At 42.7% G+C, this 15,002-nt stretch overlaps 1 protein-coding gene and 1 pseudogene across 7 annotated transcripts in view; one reads left to right on the top strand and one right to left on the bottom strand.

Moving 5' to 3' along the window:
* The window catches only part of DGKD (diacylglycerol kinase delta), a 109,775-nt gene that overhangs the window by 5,672 nt on the left and 89,101 nt on the right, over positions 1–15,002 (top strand). Inside the window, exon 1 of one of the 6 annotated variants that reach the window (XM_032277862.1) lies at positions 13,135–14,328. The exons of the other annotated variants lie outside the window; for them this stretch is intronic. Coding sequence (XP_032133753.1) covers positions 14,299–14,328 — 30 coding nt within the window. The 5' untranslated portion in view covers positions 13,135–14,298. Of the gene's footprint in view, positions 1–13,134; positions 14,329–15,002 lie in introns of those variants that run through there. 6 annotated transcript variants of the gene reach the window in all.
* Positions 9,900–10,888, bottom strand: LOC116551627 (annotated as a pseudogene). The gene has a single exon (XR_004269023.1). The product of XR_004269023.1 is annotated as a 60S ribosomal protein L12 pseudogene (transcript).

The following is a 15,002-nucleotide window of genomic DNA, read 5'->3' as shown; positions in this document are numbered from 1 at the left end:
TTTTTTTTTGAGACAGGGTCTTGCTTGGTCATCCATGCTAGAGTGCAGTGGTATACTGCAGTCTCCAGCTGGGCTCAGGCAATCCTCCTGCCTCAGTCATCTGAGTGGCTGGGGCTCCAGATGTGTTCCACTACTCCTGGCTAATTAAAAAAATCTTTTTTTGTGTGGAGACGGAGGTCTCACTACATTGCCCATGCTTAGGGTCTCAAACTCTTGGGCTCAAACGATCTTCTCACTTTGGCTTCCCAACTTGCTAGAATTACAGATATGAGCTACTGTGCCTGACCAAAACGTTTCGTTTTGAGATGGGGTCTTACTATATTCCCCATACTGGCCTTGAACTTTTGGGCTCAAACGATCCTCCTGCTAATTAAAGATTCTGAGAGTAAATCATCGTGAATTTAGGAGAAACTGTAACTCAACTGTTGGTGTCTTCATAAGAGAAAGGAGAGGGAGATTTGGACAGAAAGACACATGGAGAAAAAGGTTAAGGGAAAACAGAGCCAGAGGTGAGTTCTGTTGCCCCAAACCTAGGAATGCCTGTGGCCGCTGGAAGCTGGGACAGGTGACAGATGGAATCTCCCTAGAGCCTGCAGAGGGAGTGCGGCCCTGCTGATCCTGTGATTTCAGATTTCCAGTCCCCAGAGTGAGATGGTACATTTTTGCTTTAAGCCTTGAAGTTTGTGGCAGTCCTAGGGAACAAACACAGGGCCATGAACCAAACAAACATGGGAGCTGAGAGGCTGAGCTCCGTTATCTGTCAGACTGTCCCAGTGCCTTAGGAGGGCTGAAGCATCAGGTTCTGCCAAAGGGCAAGAATCCTGGGTGACACCCTCCCCTCACAATTTGCATTGGGACCCCAAGAAGCCACTTCCAAGGAAAGGGCATGAGCCAGAAGTAAGATTGGAAGGACTGCAGTCCTGCTTCAGGTCACCTCAGTTCTCTGAAATTAATTCCAGTGCACTAGTGTCTCCAAATTCCCCATAAAAACAAACTTTAATTTTCTCTAGAGGGAGATATCATCATTTAAGACCTCTAATGAGTTTCACAAGTCTGTTTGTAAATTCATTATTGTGCATGTAATAAAAAAAAATAGACACCCAGGGAGGCAAGGCACTTGAGTTAAAACCAGTAGAAACAACAGACTATAGACAGATCAGCAGGGCTTCCAGATACCAGACACAGACTTTAAAACAACTCTGCTTATTGTGTTTAAAGAGATACAAGATCAAATGGAGAGTTTTGGCAGAGAACTAGAAACTATAAAAAAGAACCAAATGAAAGTTCTAGGCTGCACTGGCCTAGAACTCTATTAAAAATATGAGACTTTTTATTTTTTATTTTTTTTATTTTTGAGACAGTTTCACTCTTGTTGCCCAGGCTGGAGTACAATGGCGCCTTCTCAGCTCACCACAGCCTCTGCCTCCTGAGTTCAAGTGATTCTTCTGCCTCAGCTTCCCTGGTAGCTGGAATTACAGGCATGTGCCACCATGCTCGACTAATTTTGTATTTTTAGTAGAGACAGGGTTTCACCATGTTGGTTAGGTTGGTCTTGAACTCCTGACCTCAGGTAATCCACCCACCTCGGCCTCCCAAAGTGTACTAGGATTACTGGCGCGAGCTACCGCGCCTGGCCGCATTTTTTTCTTTTTTTAAATTTACCCACAAGGAACATTATATTTTTTAATTTTTTATTTTATTTATTTATTTATTTTTGAGACAGAGTCTCATTAAATTTTCTCTCTCCTCTCTTGTGACAATTAAACACAAGTGAGACCTTCTTACTGTACCTGTCTCCCACCCTCTCTAAATTTTTTCATTTTTTTATGTCTCCAGGCTTCTTTGTGGGTATTTTCTTCTGAGTTCTCTTCTGAGTCACAAGATTTTTTTTAGCCTGAGTCTAATCTGTTCTTTTGGTTAATTTCAATTATTATGTTTTTCAATTTTAGAATTTTCTTTTTTTGGCTGGGTGTGGTGGCTCACGGCTATAATCCTAGCACTTTGGGAGGCCGAGGTGGGCAGATTACCTGAGGTCAGGAGTTCAAGACCAGCCTGACCAACATGGTGAAACCCCGTCTCTACTAAAAATACAAAAATTAGCCAGGCTTGGTGGCAGGCGCTTGTAATCCCAGCTACTTGAGAGGGTGAGGCAGGAGAATCGCTTGAACCTGGGAGGCGGAGGTTGCAGTGAGCTGAGATTGCGCCATTGCACTCCAGCCTGGGCAACAAGAGTGAAACTCCATCTCAAAAAAAAGGAAAGATAATGCCTGAGAATTTCCTACAACAAATAAAAGGTACCGTCTACAGATTCAATAGCTGTGTGAACTCAAAGAAAATCACATCTAATCAATTCCTGATACACCCCTGTACTGCATAATGATGTTTCCGGGCAACGGTCCGCATGGACAAAGGTGGTCCCATAAGATTATAATGGAGCTGAAAAATTCCTATTGCCTAGTGACGTGGTAGCTGTTGTGATGTTGAAGGGCAATGAATTACCTGTGTGTTGTTTGTGGTGATGCTGGTGTAAACAGACCTGTACTGCCAGTGGTAGAAAAGGATAGCACGTGCAAGTATATATAGTGCATAACAATTGATAATAATGCTAAGCAACGATGTTACTGGTTTTTGTATTTACTGTCTATACTTTTTATTAGAGTATATTCCTCCTACTTACAGAAAAAAGCCAAACTGTAAAACAGCTTCAAGCAGGTCCTTCAAGTGGCATCCAGAAGAAGGCATTGTTACCATAGGTGGTGACAGCTCCATGCCTGTCATTGTCCCTGAAGACCTTCCAGTGGGGTTGGGTGTGGAGGTAGAAGACAATGATATTGATGATTCTGGCTCTCTGTAGGTCTAGGCTAATGTGTGTGTTTGTTTCTTGTTTTGTTTGTTTGTTTGTTTTGTTTTGTTTTCGAGACAGAGTCTCACTCTGTTGCCCAGGCTGGAGTACAGTGGTGCTATCTCAGCTTACTGTAGCCTCCACCTCCTGGGTTCAAGCGATTCTCCTGCCTCAGCCTCCTGAGTAACTGGGATTACAGGGGCCTGCCACCACGCCCAGCTAATTTTTTGTATTTTTAGTACAGTTGGGGTTTTGCCATGTTGCCCAGGCTGGTTTTGAATTCCTGAGCTCAGGCAATCTGCCCGCCTCGGCCTCCCAAAGTACTGGGATTATTACAGGTATGAGCTGCCATGCCAGGCCTGTTTCTTAGTTTTTAACAAAAATATTTAAGAAGTAAAATAATTTAAAAAAATAAACATAGAAGAAAAGGTTATCGAATAAGAATATGAAGAAAATACTTTTGTATAGCTTTATAATGTATGTGTGTTTCAAGCTAAGTGTAACTACAAAAGAGTAAACAAATTTAAAAGTTAATGAAGTAAAAATGTTACAGTAAGCTAAGGTTAATTTGTCATTGAAGAAAGAAAATCTTTAAAAAAAAAATGTAGTGCAGCCTAAGAGTACAGTGTTGATAAAGCACAAAGCACTGGTCGGTAATGTCCTAGACCATTACGGTCACTCACCAGTCACTCACTCACTCATCCAGAGCAACTGCCAGTCCTGCAAGCTCCAGTTATGGCAAGTACCCTGTATGGGAGTACCGTTTAAAAAATCTTTTATGACATATTGTTACTGTACCTTTTTTATGTTTAGTTATATTTAGATGCACAAATGCTTGCCATTGAGTTATAGTTGCCGACAATGTCAGCACAGGCAAGTGCTATACAGCTTTGCAGTCTAGGAGCAGTAGGCTATGCCATACAGGTTAGGTGTGTACCATCTAGATTTGTGAAAGTACGCTGTATGATGTTCACAGAGGATGAAATCACCTAACAATGCATTTCTCAGAATATATCCTTGTTGTTAAGCAACTGATGACTGTAGCACTGCTGAAAACCACAGATAAAGAGAAAAGGGTGGAGGTTGCAGTGGGTCGAGATCGTCCCATTGCACTCTAGCGTGGGCAACAGAGCAAGACTCCACCTCAACAAAAAAAAAAGAATGACAGCTGTGTTCTTAACAGAAACAATGGAAACCAAAAGCCTATTGAAATTTAAGTGCTCCAAGAAACTGGACTGTGGACCCAGAATTCTGTGTGCAGCAAAAATTTCCTTTAGAAAATATGGTTGAAATAAACACATTTTCATATAAACGAAAACAATTTTTTTGCCAGCAGACCCACACTAAATTTTTAAAAAATATTAAATATTTTTTGTTTGTTTTGGCTAAAGGAAAGTGAGCTCAAGTTAAACGTTAGAGTTGCAGGGAGGAATGGAGACCCATGAAAAGGGTTTCTATGTGGAAAAGACCAAATGATTATTGACTATAAAATTTATGCCTTTGTGTTTAAAATACGTAGGATAAAATATGTGACAACATGTCATGTAGGTTAGAAAGGAGGCAAATGCAGTAAGACTTTTCTAAGGTCTTTGCATTTCCAGGAAGAAGAACAAAAAACTAATCATATTAGACAAGTCAGGATGCGTGGTATATGTAATCTGTGTGGTGGCCACTAAAATTGTCATAGCATGTGATATCTAAGCTAATGGAGAAGAAAAATAGAATAAGAGATTCTAAATCTGAAAGAAGGCAAGAAAGAAGAGAACCCATTGAAGAACTGGGACAAAGAGAAAGCAAATAGTAAGTTAGTAGACTTAAATCCAGTATGTCAGTAAATCACCTTAAACGTAAGTGGACTTAAATGCTCCAGTTGAAATACAGAGATTGTGGGGTGGGATACAAAAGCAAATCCTGACTAGGCTAGTTGAAGGAGATACATTTGGAACGTAAGGATGTAAAAGGATGGAAAGTAAAAGAATGGGAGAAGGTACTACGCAAACACTAACCAAAAGAAAGTTGGTGTAGCTCTTTTAATATCCGGTTCGATTTTAAGGTCAAAATTATTAATAGAGATAAAGATATGACACCGATAAATGATAAAAAGTTCATTTTGGGCCGGGCGCGGTGGCTCATGCTTGTAACCCCAGCACTTTGGGAGGCCGAGGTGGGTGAATCACGAGGTCAGGAGATCGAGACCATCCTGACCAACATGGCGAAACCCCGTCTCTACCAAAAATACAAAAATTAGCTGGGTGTGGTGGCACACGCCTGTAGTCCCAGCTACTTGGGAGGCTGAGGCAGGAGAATTGCTTGAACATGGGTGGCGGAGGTAGCAGTGAGGCGAGATTGCGCCACTGCACTCCAGCCTGGCAACGAAATGAGGCTCTGTCTCAAAAAAAAAAAAAAAAGTTCATTTTGGATACAATAACTTAAAATTTGTAATTAATAACTTCAAAATATAAAAAAATTTGACACAATTTTAAGGGATATGAGTTTATAATCATACTGAAATATTTTAACATACCTGTCTCACATGCGATAGACGTCAAGTAGACAAAGACATTTGTAAAAATGTAGAAGAATTGAACAACACAAGTATTAAACTTTTTTTTTTTGAGAGATGGAGTTTTTCTTTCTTTATCCAGACTGGAGAGCAGTGGCATGATCTTGGCTTACTGCAACCTGTGCCTCCCAGGTTCAAGTGATTCTCCTGCCTCAGCCTCCTGAGTAGCTGGGACTATAGGTGTGCACCACCATGCCTGGCTAATTTTTGTATTTTTAGTAGAGATGGGGTCTCACTATCTTACCTAGGCTGGTCTCGAACTCCTGACCTCAGGTGATCCACCTGCCTCGGCCTCCCAAAGTGCTGGGATTACAGGTGTGAGCCACCGCACCTGCCACAGGTAGTAAACTTAACCTAATGGAAATATATAGAACACTGTACCTAAAAATTGTAGAATCTAAGTTTTTTTCCAATGCACAGGCACGTTTGAAATTCAGTATATGCTGGCCATAACACAAGTCTCAACTTTCAAAGAGTTGAAATTATACAGAGTATGTTCTCTGACAACAATAGAATTAAGCCAGGATCAGTAAAAAGAAAATCTCGATGTATTTAGAAATTTTAGTTATCTAAGTAACTTATGAGTCATAGAAAGCTTAAACATTTTGAGTTGAACAATAGCAAATATATATATGTATATAAAATGGGGTACAGCTGAAGTCATGTTTGGAGGGAAATTTGTAGCTTAAGATACATATATTAGGAAAGAAGATATGCTGAAAATCAGGTAGTTAGAAGAAGAGCAACACATTAAACTCAAAGGAAATAGAAGTTTTTTTTTTTTTTTAAAGGATTTATAAAAGAATGTGGAGGAGGAAGTTGCTGATCAAAGAGGTATGCAAAGGCCCTGTGGCAAGAGGGAGCTTGGGGAAATCGTGGGACTGAAAGAAAGCTGTGATGGTTAGCACTGGCAAGCATCAGGAGCCGTTGGTTGTGACCTGACACCGGAGAGGGTTAGAGGCTGCGTTAGGGAGCTCTGTCTGTTTCCCCCAGAGTAGTGGGATACAACTGCTTTAGGATTTTAGGAAGGAGCATGACCTAATCAGATCATGGTTGAAAAGATGGCTCTCTCTGGGCTGCGGTTGCCTGAGTGGGTGCTGGCTGACCCAATGCAGTGAGAGAGGCTGGCAGCCCAGGCCTGGGCTGTGGCAGTGGTGATGCGGGAAGAGGCTGGATTTGAGAGATTCTGAGGAGGTGACATTGTGAGAGCTCAGTGATGGTTTGGTGTGGGTGTTGGGGGAAAGGAGATTTGTGGTGTCTGTGATGAGCTGGCTCATGGAACTCTATCTCATTTAAGGAGCTGTAGTTGAGGACAACTTTGGGGATTTTACTCTTACCTAGCTCCACCGCATGCTATCCTGGATCATCTTATTCTCCACTACCCCAGTTTTGCCAGTGAGTGACATAGACTTAGCAGTTAGGTGGCTTGCTAGTGTGCCGTGAAGCCATGTAGGTCTCACTGATTCCAGATTGGGCCTCCTTTGTCCCTTCCTCCCCAGTCTCCAGTCATGTGGCAGCAGTGAGGATGGTTCATCTGAGCCCGAGAATGAGGACAGTATGACGGGGTCAGGGCCCGATTGAATGCTGGGGCCATTGGCTTTTCAGAGGTGGACGGAGGATGATGAGGAGAACCAGTCACAGAAGAAAGGACTGGCAGGGGAGAGAGAGGAAGGGGGCTGCAAGAAGCCCCAGAACAAGCACAGTTTACCCCTAATTGCCTCAGTGAACGTCTCCACAAAATGAGGAGATTTTCCTATATGAGAATACCATTATACCTGAAAATTGAATTGTAATTTTCTAACATTTAATATCCAGATCATTTTCAAATTTCCCCAGTTGAACCACCTCTGTTTCCTGGTTTCAAATGATTCTCCTGCCTCAGTCTCTCAAGCAGCTGGGATTACAGGCACCTGCCACTGTGTCCGACTAATTTTTGTATTTTTAGTAGCAACAGGGTTTCACTATGTTGGCCAGGCAGGTCTTGAACTACTGACCTTAGGTGGTCTGCCTGCCTAAGCCTCCCAAAGTGCTGGGATTACAGGTGTAAACCACCATGCCCAGCTGGATTAATGGCTTTTAATGGCAGAAGCCACGACTACTTTTGCACCAACCTAATAAAATCTGTTTCTTAATTTTTCTGATTGCTCATGCATTCTTTTACGTCATTTTTTTATCTTCTATATTTCTTATAAAGTAGAAGTGAGAGGTTTCAAAGACTCTCACTTCTGTATTTCGGTTGACATTTTGGGCACATCCCTAAATATGGGACTCTCTGTGCTCTGTACTGCATTCCACTCTGAAGAGTGCATGCCCTGCCAGGCTGTCCCCCTCTGCTGTGTCATCGCTTGGTTTACAGGAGATTGTTAGGTCTTTTCTTTCTTCTTCTCCTTCTCCTTCTCTTTTCTCTTCCTTTCTCCTTTTCTTAAAGAGACATGGGATCTCCCTACGTTAAGCCAATCTGGTCTTGAACTGTCCTAAAGTGATCTTTCTGCCTTGGCCTCCCAAAATTCTGGGATTACAGGCATAAGCCACCCTGTCTGACCAGATATTTTTATTGGAGGTGTGATTTCCCCTTTACAATTAGGAAGGAATAGGTGATTCCTGGGCACCGTGCAAATATCTTTTTCCCCAAATGGTTTTCCACATTTATAACAATACAGGACTTGCCTGAAAGAATTTTATTATGAGAGTTTGTAAAATGGAGATTCCCATCTCCCCATTCTGTCATTTATTCCATATTTATCTATTGGTGTTCTGTCTTTTCTCGGGGCCGGGCAAGGTGGCTCATGCCTGTAATCTTAGCACTTTGGGAGGCTGAGGCAGTTAGATCACTTGAGGTCAGGAGTTTGAGACCAGCCTGGCCAAAATGGTGAAACCTCACCTCTACTAAAAATACGAAAAAAGTTAGCTGGGCGTGGTGCTGGGCACCTGTAATCCCAGTTACTCCAGAGGCCGAGGCAGGAGAATTGCATGAACCCAGGAGGCGGAGGTTGCAGTGAGCCAAGATGTGCCACTGCATTCCAGCTTGGGTGGAGAGTGAGACTGTCAAAAAAATAAAAATAAAAAAGATACTTTCTCACTTCAACCGAGTTAAGGACCATAGTTCCTCCTAAAAAGGTAGGGCAATTGCTGGATTCTTTCTGTTTAATTACCAGTTTTCTTTCTTTTCTTTCTTTTTTTTTTTTGAGACAGAGTCTCACTCTGTCACCAGGCGCCAGGCTGGATGGAGTGCAGTGGCAGAATCTCAGCTCACTGCAACCTCTGCCTCCCAGGTTCAAGCGATTCTCCTGCTTCAGCCTTCCAAGTAGCTGGGACTACAGGCGCATGCCACCACGCCCAGCTAGTTTTTTTGTATATTTTTGGTAGAGATGGAGTTTCACCATGTTGGCCAGAATGGTCTCGATCTCTTTGACCTCTTGATCTTCCCGCCTTGGCCTCCCAAAGTGCTGGGATTACAGGCTTGAGCCACCGCACCTGGCTAATTACCAGTTTTCAAGGTAAGGATTTGGTAAATAGTCATCCCCAATAGAGGCAAATGTTTCTCTCCCCGCAACCCTAAACCCCCACACCCACCCTGAGTATCATTATATGGATTTGTGGCTATTTTTATTCTGTGTTTTACAGTCAGTTACAGTCATTCTTTTTGATGCTCAAATCATTCTGATTTTCCCAGAAACGTACCTTCATCTGGCTCTTTGGTCTTTGAAGGCTTGCTTGCAATGTTGCAATCTGTGTTCATCTTCTAGTTGTAGGTAGAAGAGAGAGTGTGTGTCCTGTGGCCAAGGCGGCAGCCCATCTCCCTTCAGTCCTGGCACAAGAGTGCCTAGGAGTTTCCAGATTTCAGGCTGGTAGGTCTTTGCTTCCATTGTTTGGATTGGCTTAGGTTTAGGGTTGTCCCTAAACCTAAACTCTTAAAATGAGTTGGGTAGCTTTCTGTTAGGAAGGCTTTTGTCTCTACCTCTCATATTGAATCTCCATGTATTGTATTTTTTGGGGGGAGGTTCTTATCTGTGGGTTAGACCATCTGTCTCCTTACCACTGTCCACCTCGGTATTTTTCTCTCTCCATTGTATCCATCAGCATTCTGGGAGCCTCTCAGTTTTGTCTTTTTGCCACCAGTGACATTTTCTTTAATGTACATTTTTCCCTTTGGCTCCTTCCATTTGGATTTTAATTTTTCCTTAGTGCAATTGTTTTCATTTTCTCTTCTAATCGTGGTCAGCATCTTAGCTTGTTGTCTTTTAATTTCATCCTGTTCTCATTTTGGTGCTCCCTGTCCTTTAAAAACATTTTAATTTTAACTTTTTAAATAAAGACCATGTCTTCCTGCATCTTACTAACGACAGGAACCACATCTTTTCTGACATGGTCTTCCATTTTCTGCAATCATTCATTTCAGGTTTGTGCATGTGCTTAATGGCATGTTTTTCCATCAGCCTCCCCCCTCCCCCTTTCTGTTCTAATTTAGTTGGCGTTTGCCAGGCTGTGGGTTTGAATTGCTGTTTTCTGGGCACTTGGCTGGGTGTGATCTGGGGCTGGCCATGGGGTGGTCAGCCACGGGCCCAGGCTGTGTGTCTTCTGCTCTGGACGTGCCCTCCCCTCCCCTCAAATTCCTGTGCAGTGGCCCCGTTTTCCATGTCCATGTGTGTTCCTCAGTAGTGGGTGTTTGTTGATCACCTGCTGCACACTCTGCTGTTCTGTGTCTGAGGGTGAAGGGTGTCTGCCTCCCTCTCCCCCACAGGAAGGGCTGGACTCCCATCCCCCGATGAATGGTGCTTTGTCCTTATAGAATGATGGAAGAGGGCTACTCTTTTTCTTTTAAACCTGCTATTTTAACCATTTTAAAGTATACAGTTAAGTAGCATTAAGTACGTTAATGGCATTGTGTAACCATCACCTCTATCTAGTTTGGAAACTTTTTTTTTTCCAGTTGTCAAATGATTCTTTATTGAAATATTTTCCTTTGTGCTTCTTAACTAGCAGGGCATTCCACTGCGCCACTCTTGATGTCATCGATGATGTCATGAGGGTGGCGGCCATCAACATTACAGCCCACAGACTGGGCAGGATCTCTTTGATGGTTCCAGAGAGTTCTCTAGCTAAAGATCGGTGCTGTATCTGTTGAGCAGTGTTGACGATCTCATCAAAAGTGATATTCCCACTGTGTTTAATGTTTCTCTGTTTCTTTCTGTCTCTTGGTGGTTCCTTGAGGGCTTTGATGATCAGGGCAGAGGCAGAAGGCACCACCTCAATCTGGGCCTGTCTGTTCTGAACGGTCAGTTTCACTGTAATCCTCAGGCCCTTCCAGTCACCTGTTGCCTTGGCAATGTCATCACCAGCCTTGTTTGGAGACAGACCTAGGGGGCCGATCTTGGGGGCCAGTGCAGAAGTGTCACTGTCTTCACTCCCGGTGCACCTCAGGTATACGACTTTGATCTCGTTGGGGTTGAACTTCGGCGGCATAGTGGAGGCGGCTGGTGTTGGATGAACCTGGATTCAGGACTACTGAAGAAAGTTGCACCTTGGCCGTCTCTGAGCCAAAAGCCAGTTTGGGAACTTTTTTATTGCCCACATGGAAATCCCATCCCCATTGTGAGTGTTGACTCCTCATTTCCCCCTCCTCCCAGCCCTTGACAGCCATGAATCTGCTTTCCATCTCTGTGGATTTGCCTAATCTGCATATTTCATTTATTTTTTGGACAGAGTCTTGCTCTTTCATCCAGGGTGGAGTGCAGTGGTTCAGTTCCAGTTCACTGCAGTCTCTGCCTCCCAGTTTCAAGTGATCCTCCCACCTCAGCCTTCCGAGGAGATGGGATTACAGGTGCGCTCCACTGTGCCCGACTGATTTTTGTGTTTTTAGTAGAGAGGGAGTTTCACCATGTTGTGGCTGGCTGGCCTCCAATTTGTGACCTCAAGTGATCTTACCGCCTCGGCCTCCTAAAGTGCTGGGCTTATATGCATGAGTCACTGCGCTTAGCCACTGAGCACTATGTTTTCAAGGCTTATTTACATTGTACGTTTCAGAACTTCATTTTTTTTTTTTTTTACGTGTGAATAATAATCTGTTCTGTGGATGTACCACATTTTGTTTGATCATTCATCAGTTGATAGATATTTGGGTTGTGTCTGTCTTTTGACTTTTGTGAATAGAGAGCTGCTGTGTACATTCGTGTACAAATTATTGTTTGAATGCCTGTTTTCATTTATTTTGTATTTTTTCTAGCATTTGAGACAGGGTCTCTGTCACCCAGGCTGGAGTGCAGTGGTGTAGTTATGGCTTACCGCAGCCTCTGCCTCTTGGGCTCAAGCAATCTTCCCACCTCAGCTTCCCAAGTAGCTGTGACTACAGATGTGTGCCACCAGGCCTGGCTAATTTTGTGATTTTTTTTGTAGAGATGAGGTCTTGCTATGTTGTGCAGGTTGGTCTGGAACACATGGGCTCAAGTGATCTTCCTGCCTCGGCCTCCCAGAATGCTGGGATTACAGGTGTGAGCCACTGTACCTGGCTGACCTGTTTTCATTTCTTTTGGGTACATGCATGAGTTAAATTGCTAGGTAATTCTATGTTTATCTTATTGAGGAACTGTGAAACTGTTTTCCACAATGGCTGCACCGTTTTACGTTCCCTCCAGCAGTATATGAGGGTTCCGGTTTTTCCATACCTGCCAACGCTTTCCACTTATTATAATATTTAATAATTTAACAATAGGATATTATTCATTTCCTCGATGGCTAACAGTGTTGAGCATCTTGTCATGTGCTTGTTGACCATTGTGTGTATTTTTTGGAGAAACAATCTATTCAAATCCATTGCCCATTTTCAAAATTGGGTTGTCTTCTTATTGAGTTGTAAGATTTATTTATATATTCTGGGTACTAGAGCCTTATCAGATACATGATTTGCAAATATTTTCTCTCATTCTGTGAGTTGTGTTTTCACTCTCTTGATAGTGTCTTTTGAGGCACAAAAGTTTTTAATTTTGATGAAGTCTACTTTCTTTTTCTGTTGTTGTTGCTTATGCTTTTGGTGTTATACTTAAGAAACCCTTGCCTAATCCTAAGTCAAGATTTATACCTGTGTTCTTCCACGAGTTTTATAGTTTCAGCTATTATTAGTATATTTAGTCTTTGATCCATTTTGAGTTATTTTTTGTATGTGGTGTGAGGTCGGGTTCCAGCTTCGTTCTTCCTGTGTGGATGTGCGGTTGTTCAGCACCGTCTGTTGGAGAGGAACGCTCTCCAGCTGGAGTCTGCCTCCCCAGCTGTGCAGACAGCCTTGCAGTATGGAAAAACAGCCACAGAGCTTCTCAGGAGTGCTTGGTAATCTCCGTGGAGTTCATAAAGTGATTCTTATGGATGGTTATGAGGCATTTACACATTTAAAGAGTTTAAAAGGAAGTATCTGCGTTTCAGAATTTTTTACTGCCGTGGAACTCTTCTACATTTTATTTTGTTTTATTTTTTTTTTTTGAGACAGGGTCTCACTGTTACCCAGGCTGCAGTGTAGTGGTATGATCTCCACTCACTGCAGCCTCTTATCTCCCGAGCTCAAGTGATCCTTCCACTCAGCCTCCTGAGTAGCTGGGACCACAAGTGTGCACCACCACACCTGGGTGATTTTTGTATTTTTTGTGGAGACAGGTTCTTGCTATGTTGCCTAGGCTGGCCTCGAACTCCTGGGCTCAAGCAATTTGCCCACCTCAGCCTCCCAAAGTGCTGGGATTGCAGGCGTGATCTGCTGTGCCCAGCCTCTTCTACATTTTATATTTGAGAATGTGGACTTGATTCAGTGCTTCTTATGGTTTGATAAACTTGAAATAACACTCATCTCATGAAATCCAGTCTCATTTGTCATTCTCTGTATTTGAACCCTGATAAAAATGGACCCGTATTCAGAAGCTGGGCAAAAAGGAAGTCTGAGAAGTTGTTCTCTATCTGCTTTCTCTCTGTGTGGTTGCTGAACATTTTTGTGTACTTCGATGGCAAGTAGAACCAGATTCGTCAAGAATTCAAGCCTGAGTCAATTTTTTTTAATTTTTATTTTTCTCTTACATTTAAGGGAGAGCTGACAAATGAGGCATGAGTCTAATGTCAAAGTGTATTTTTACTGTCTTGTTAGTCACAATTGTCTGTGTTTTCATATCTAACTAGTGTTTTGTATAAGCGGGAATTTTGCTGTTTTTAGGAACTCTTTTGTAGTTGCTGTAGCTTCTTTGCCCTCTGGTAGCAGAAATGGGTATAACCATTTGGGAAAGTGATTTAGTGAGTGTCTGAATAACTGCAAAAGACTCTTGGTCCAAAATTCTAACAGTGGGGCCCTGTCCTGAGGAACTAATCTTAAATATGAAGCTCATGAACATGTTTATTGTACCATTAAATATAAAAAGTTGCAAACCACCCCAGGCCCAAGTCCAGCTTAGGAAAAGCTCCACCAGAACACTCCAGTTTAATGACTCAGTGCGTTAATGATAGTAGCTGATAAAATGGGTACTGCGGGCGGATTCCGTGCTGTGCCCTGTGCGCGTTCTGTGCCACTTCACAACTTCATGGCGGCTGCACCAGGTCACAAAGCCAGAAAGTGGCAGAGCCTGCAGCCCTCAGTGCCTGAAGCAGCCAGCCAGGTAATTGAGGAGGGCAGCGGCAGGGACAGTACTGTGTGATGTTGGAGAAATAAAGAGGCAAAGCTGTGTTTACAGAATGCATTTTAGCAGTGTGTAAAGCACCGGAAATAAGACGGCAGAGGAAGTTTCACAGATGATATTGGGGGTCGTGTTAGGTGGTGGAATTTGTATTATTTTTATGTTTACATCTGCTTGCCTGCATTTTCTAAAATGAGCATGTATTATATTTCATATCAAAGGAAACAAAAAGGCATAACACGCTGTCCTGTGTTATGCTTCCTGTCAATGGAAGACTCCTAATGGTAAGAGGGGCTGTGTCACGACATGGCGATGATTCCGGATGGAGAAGTGGTTGCCCTCAGCCTTGTCTGGAATGTCCTAAAACAGCCAAAACGGTACTGTTGGATCAAATTAGATTGAATTTGGGAGTCAGATATACAAAAGGGCATGCTTGTGAAAACATAGGATTTAAATTTTGTAATATCCTAATAAATGTGTACATTCTGTGGAACAACTTTATTATGTTCCCCTTTGTTTAAACTTTTAACTCCTGTGCTGAAAATAAATCTATACTTATCTAGGTGGCGAGCTCAAGGTCTTGGTAAAAATAGGATGTATTTTAGCCTGACAGGCAAACTGTTTGGAAAAGCAAGTTATTGTTGCTTTTAAGTTATTAAATAATTCATACATCATACAACTCCCCTTTATGTTTTTATGTTTTTTTTTTTTTTTTGTTACAGGGTCCTTTTTTTTTTTTTTTTTAAGACGAGTCTCACTCTGTCACCCAGGCTGGAGTGCAGTAGCACGATCTCAGCTCATTGCAACCTCTGCCTCCTGGGTTCAAGTGATTCTCCTGCCTCAGCCTCCCAAGTAGCTGAGATTACATGTGTGTGCCACCACACCCGGCTAATTTTGCCTTTTTAGTAGAGATGGAGTTTCACCATATTGGCCAGGCTGGTTAGGAACACCTGAACTC

The sequence above is a fragment of the Sapajus apella genome, unplaced genomic scaffold, assembly GCF_009761245.1.
Source record: "Sapajus apella isolate SASKATOON/1434 unplaced genomic scaffold, GSC_monkey_1.0 scaffold10, whole genome shotgun sequence".
In the NCBI taxonomy this organism is placed as follows: domain Eukaryota; kingdom Metazoa; phylum Chordata; class Mammalia; order Primates; family Cebidae; genus Sapajus; species Sapajus apella.
This window is presented reverse-complemented; position numbering and strand designations above follow the sequence as displayed.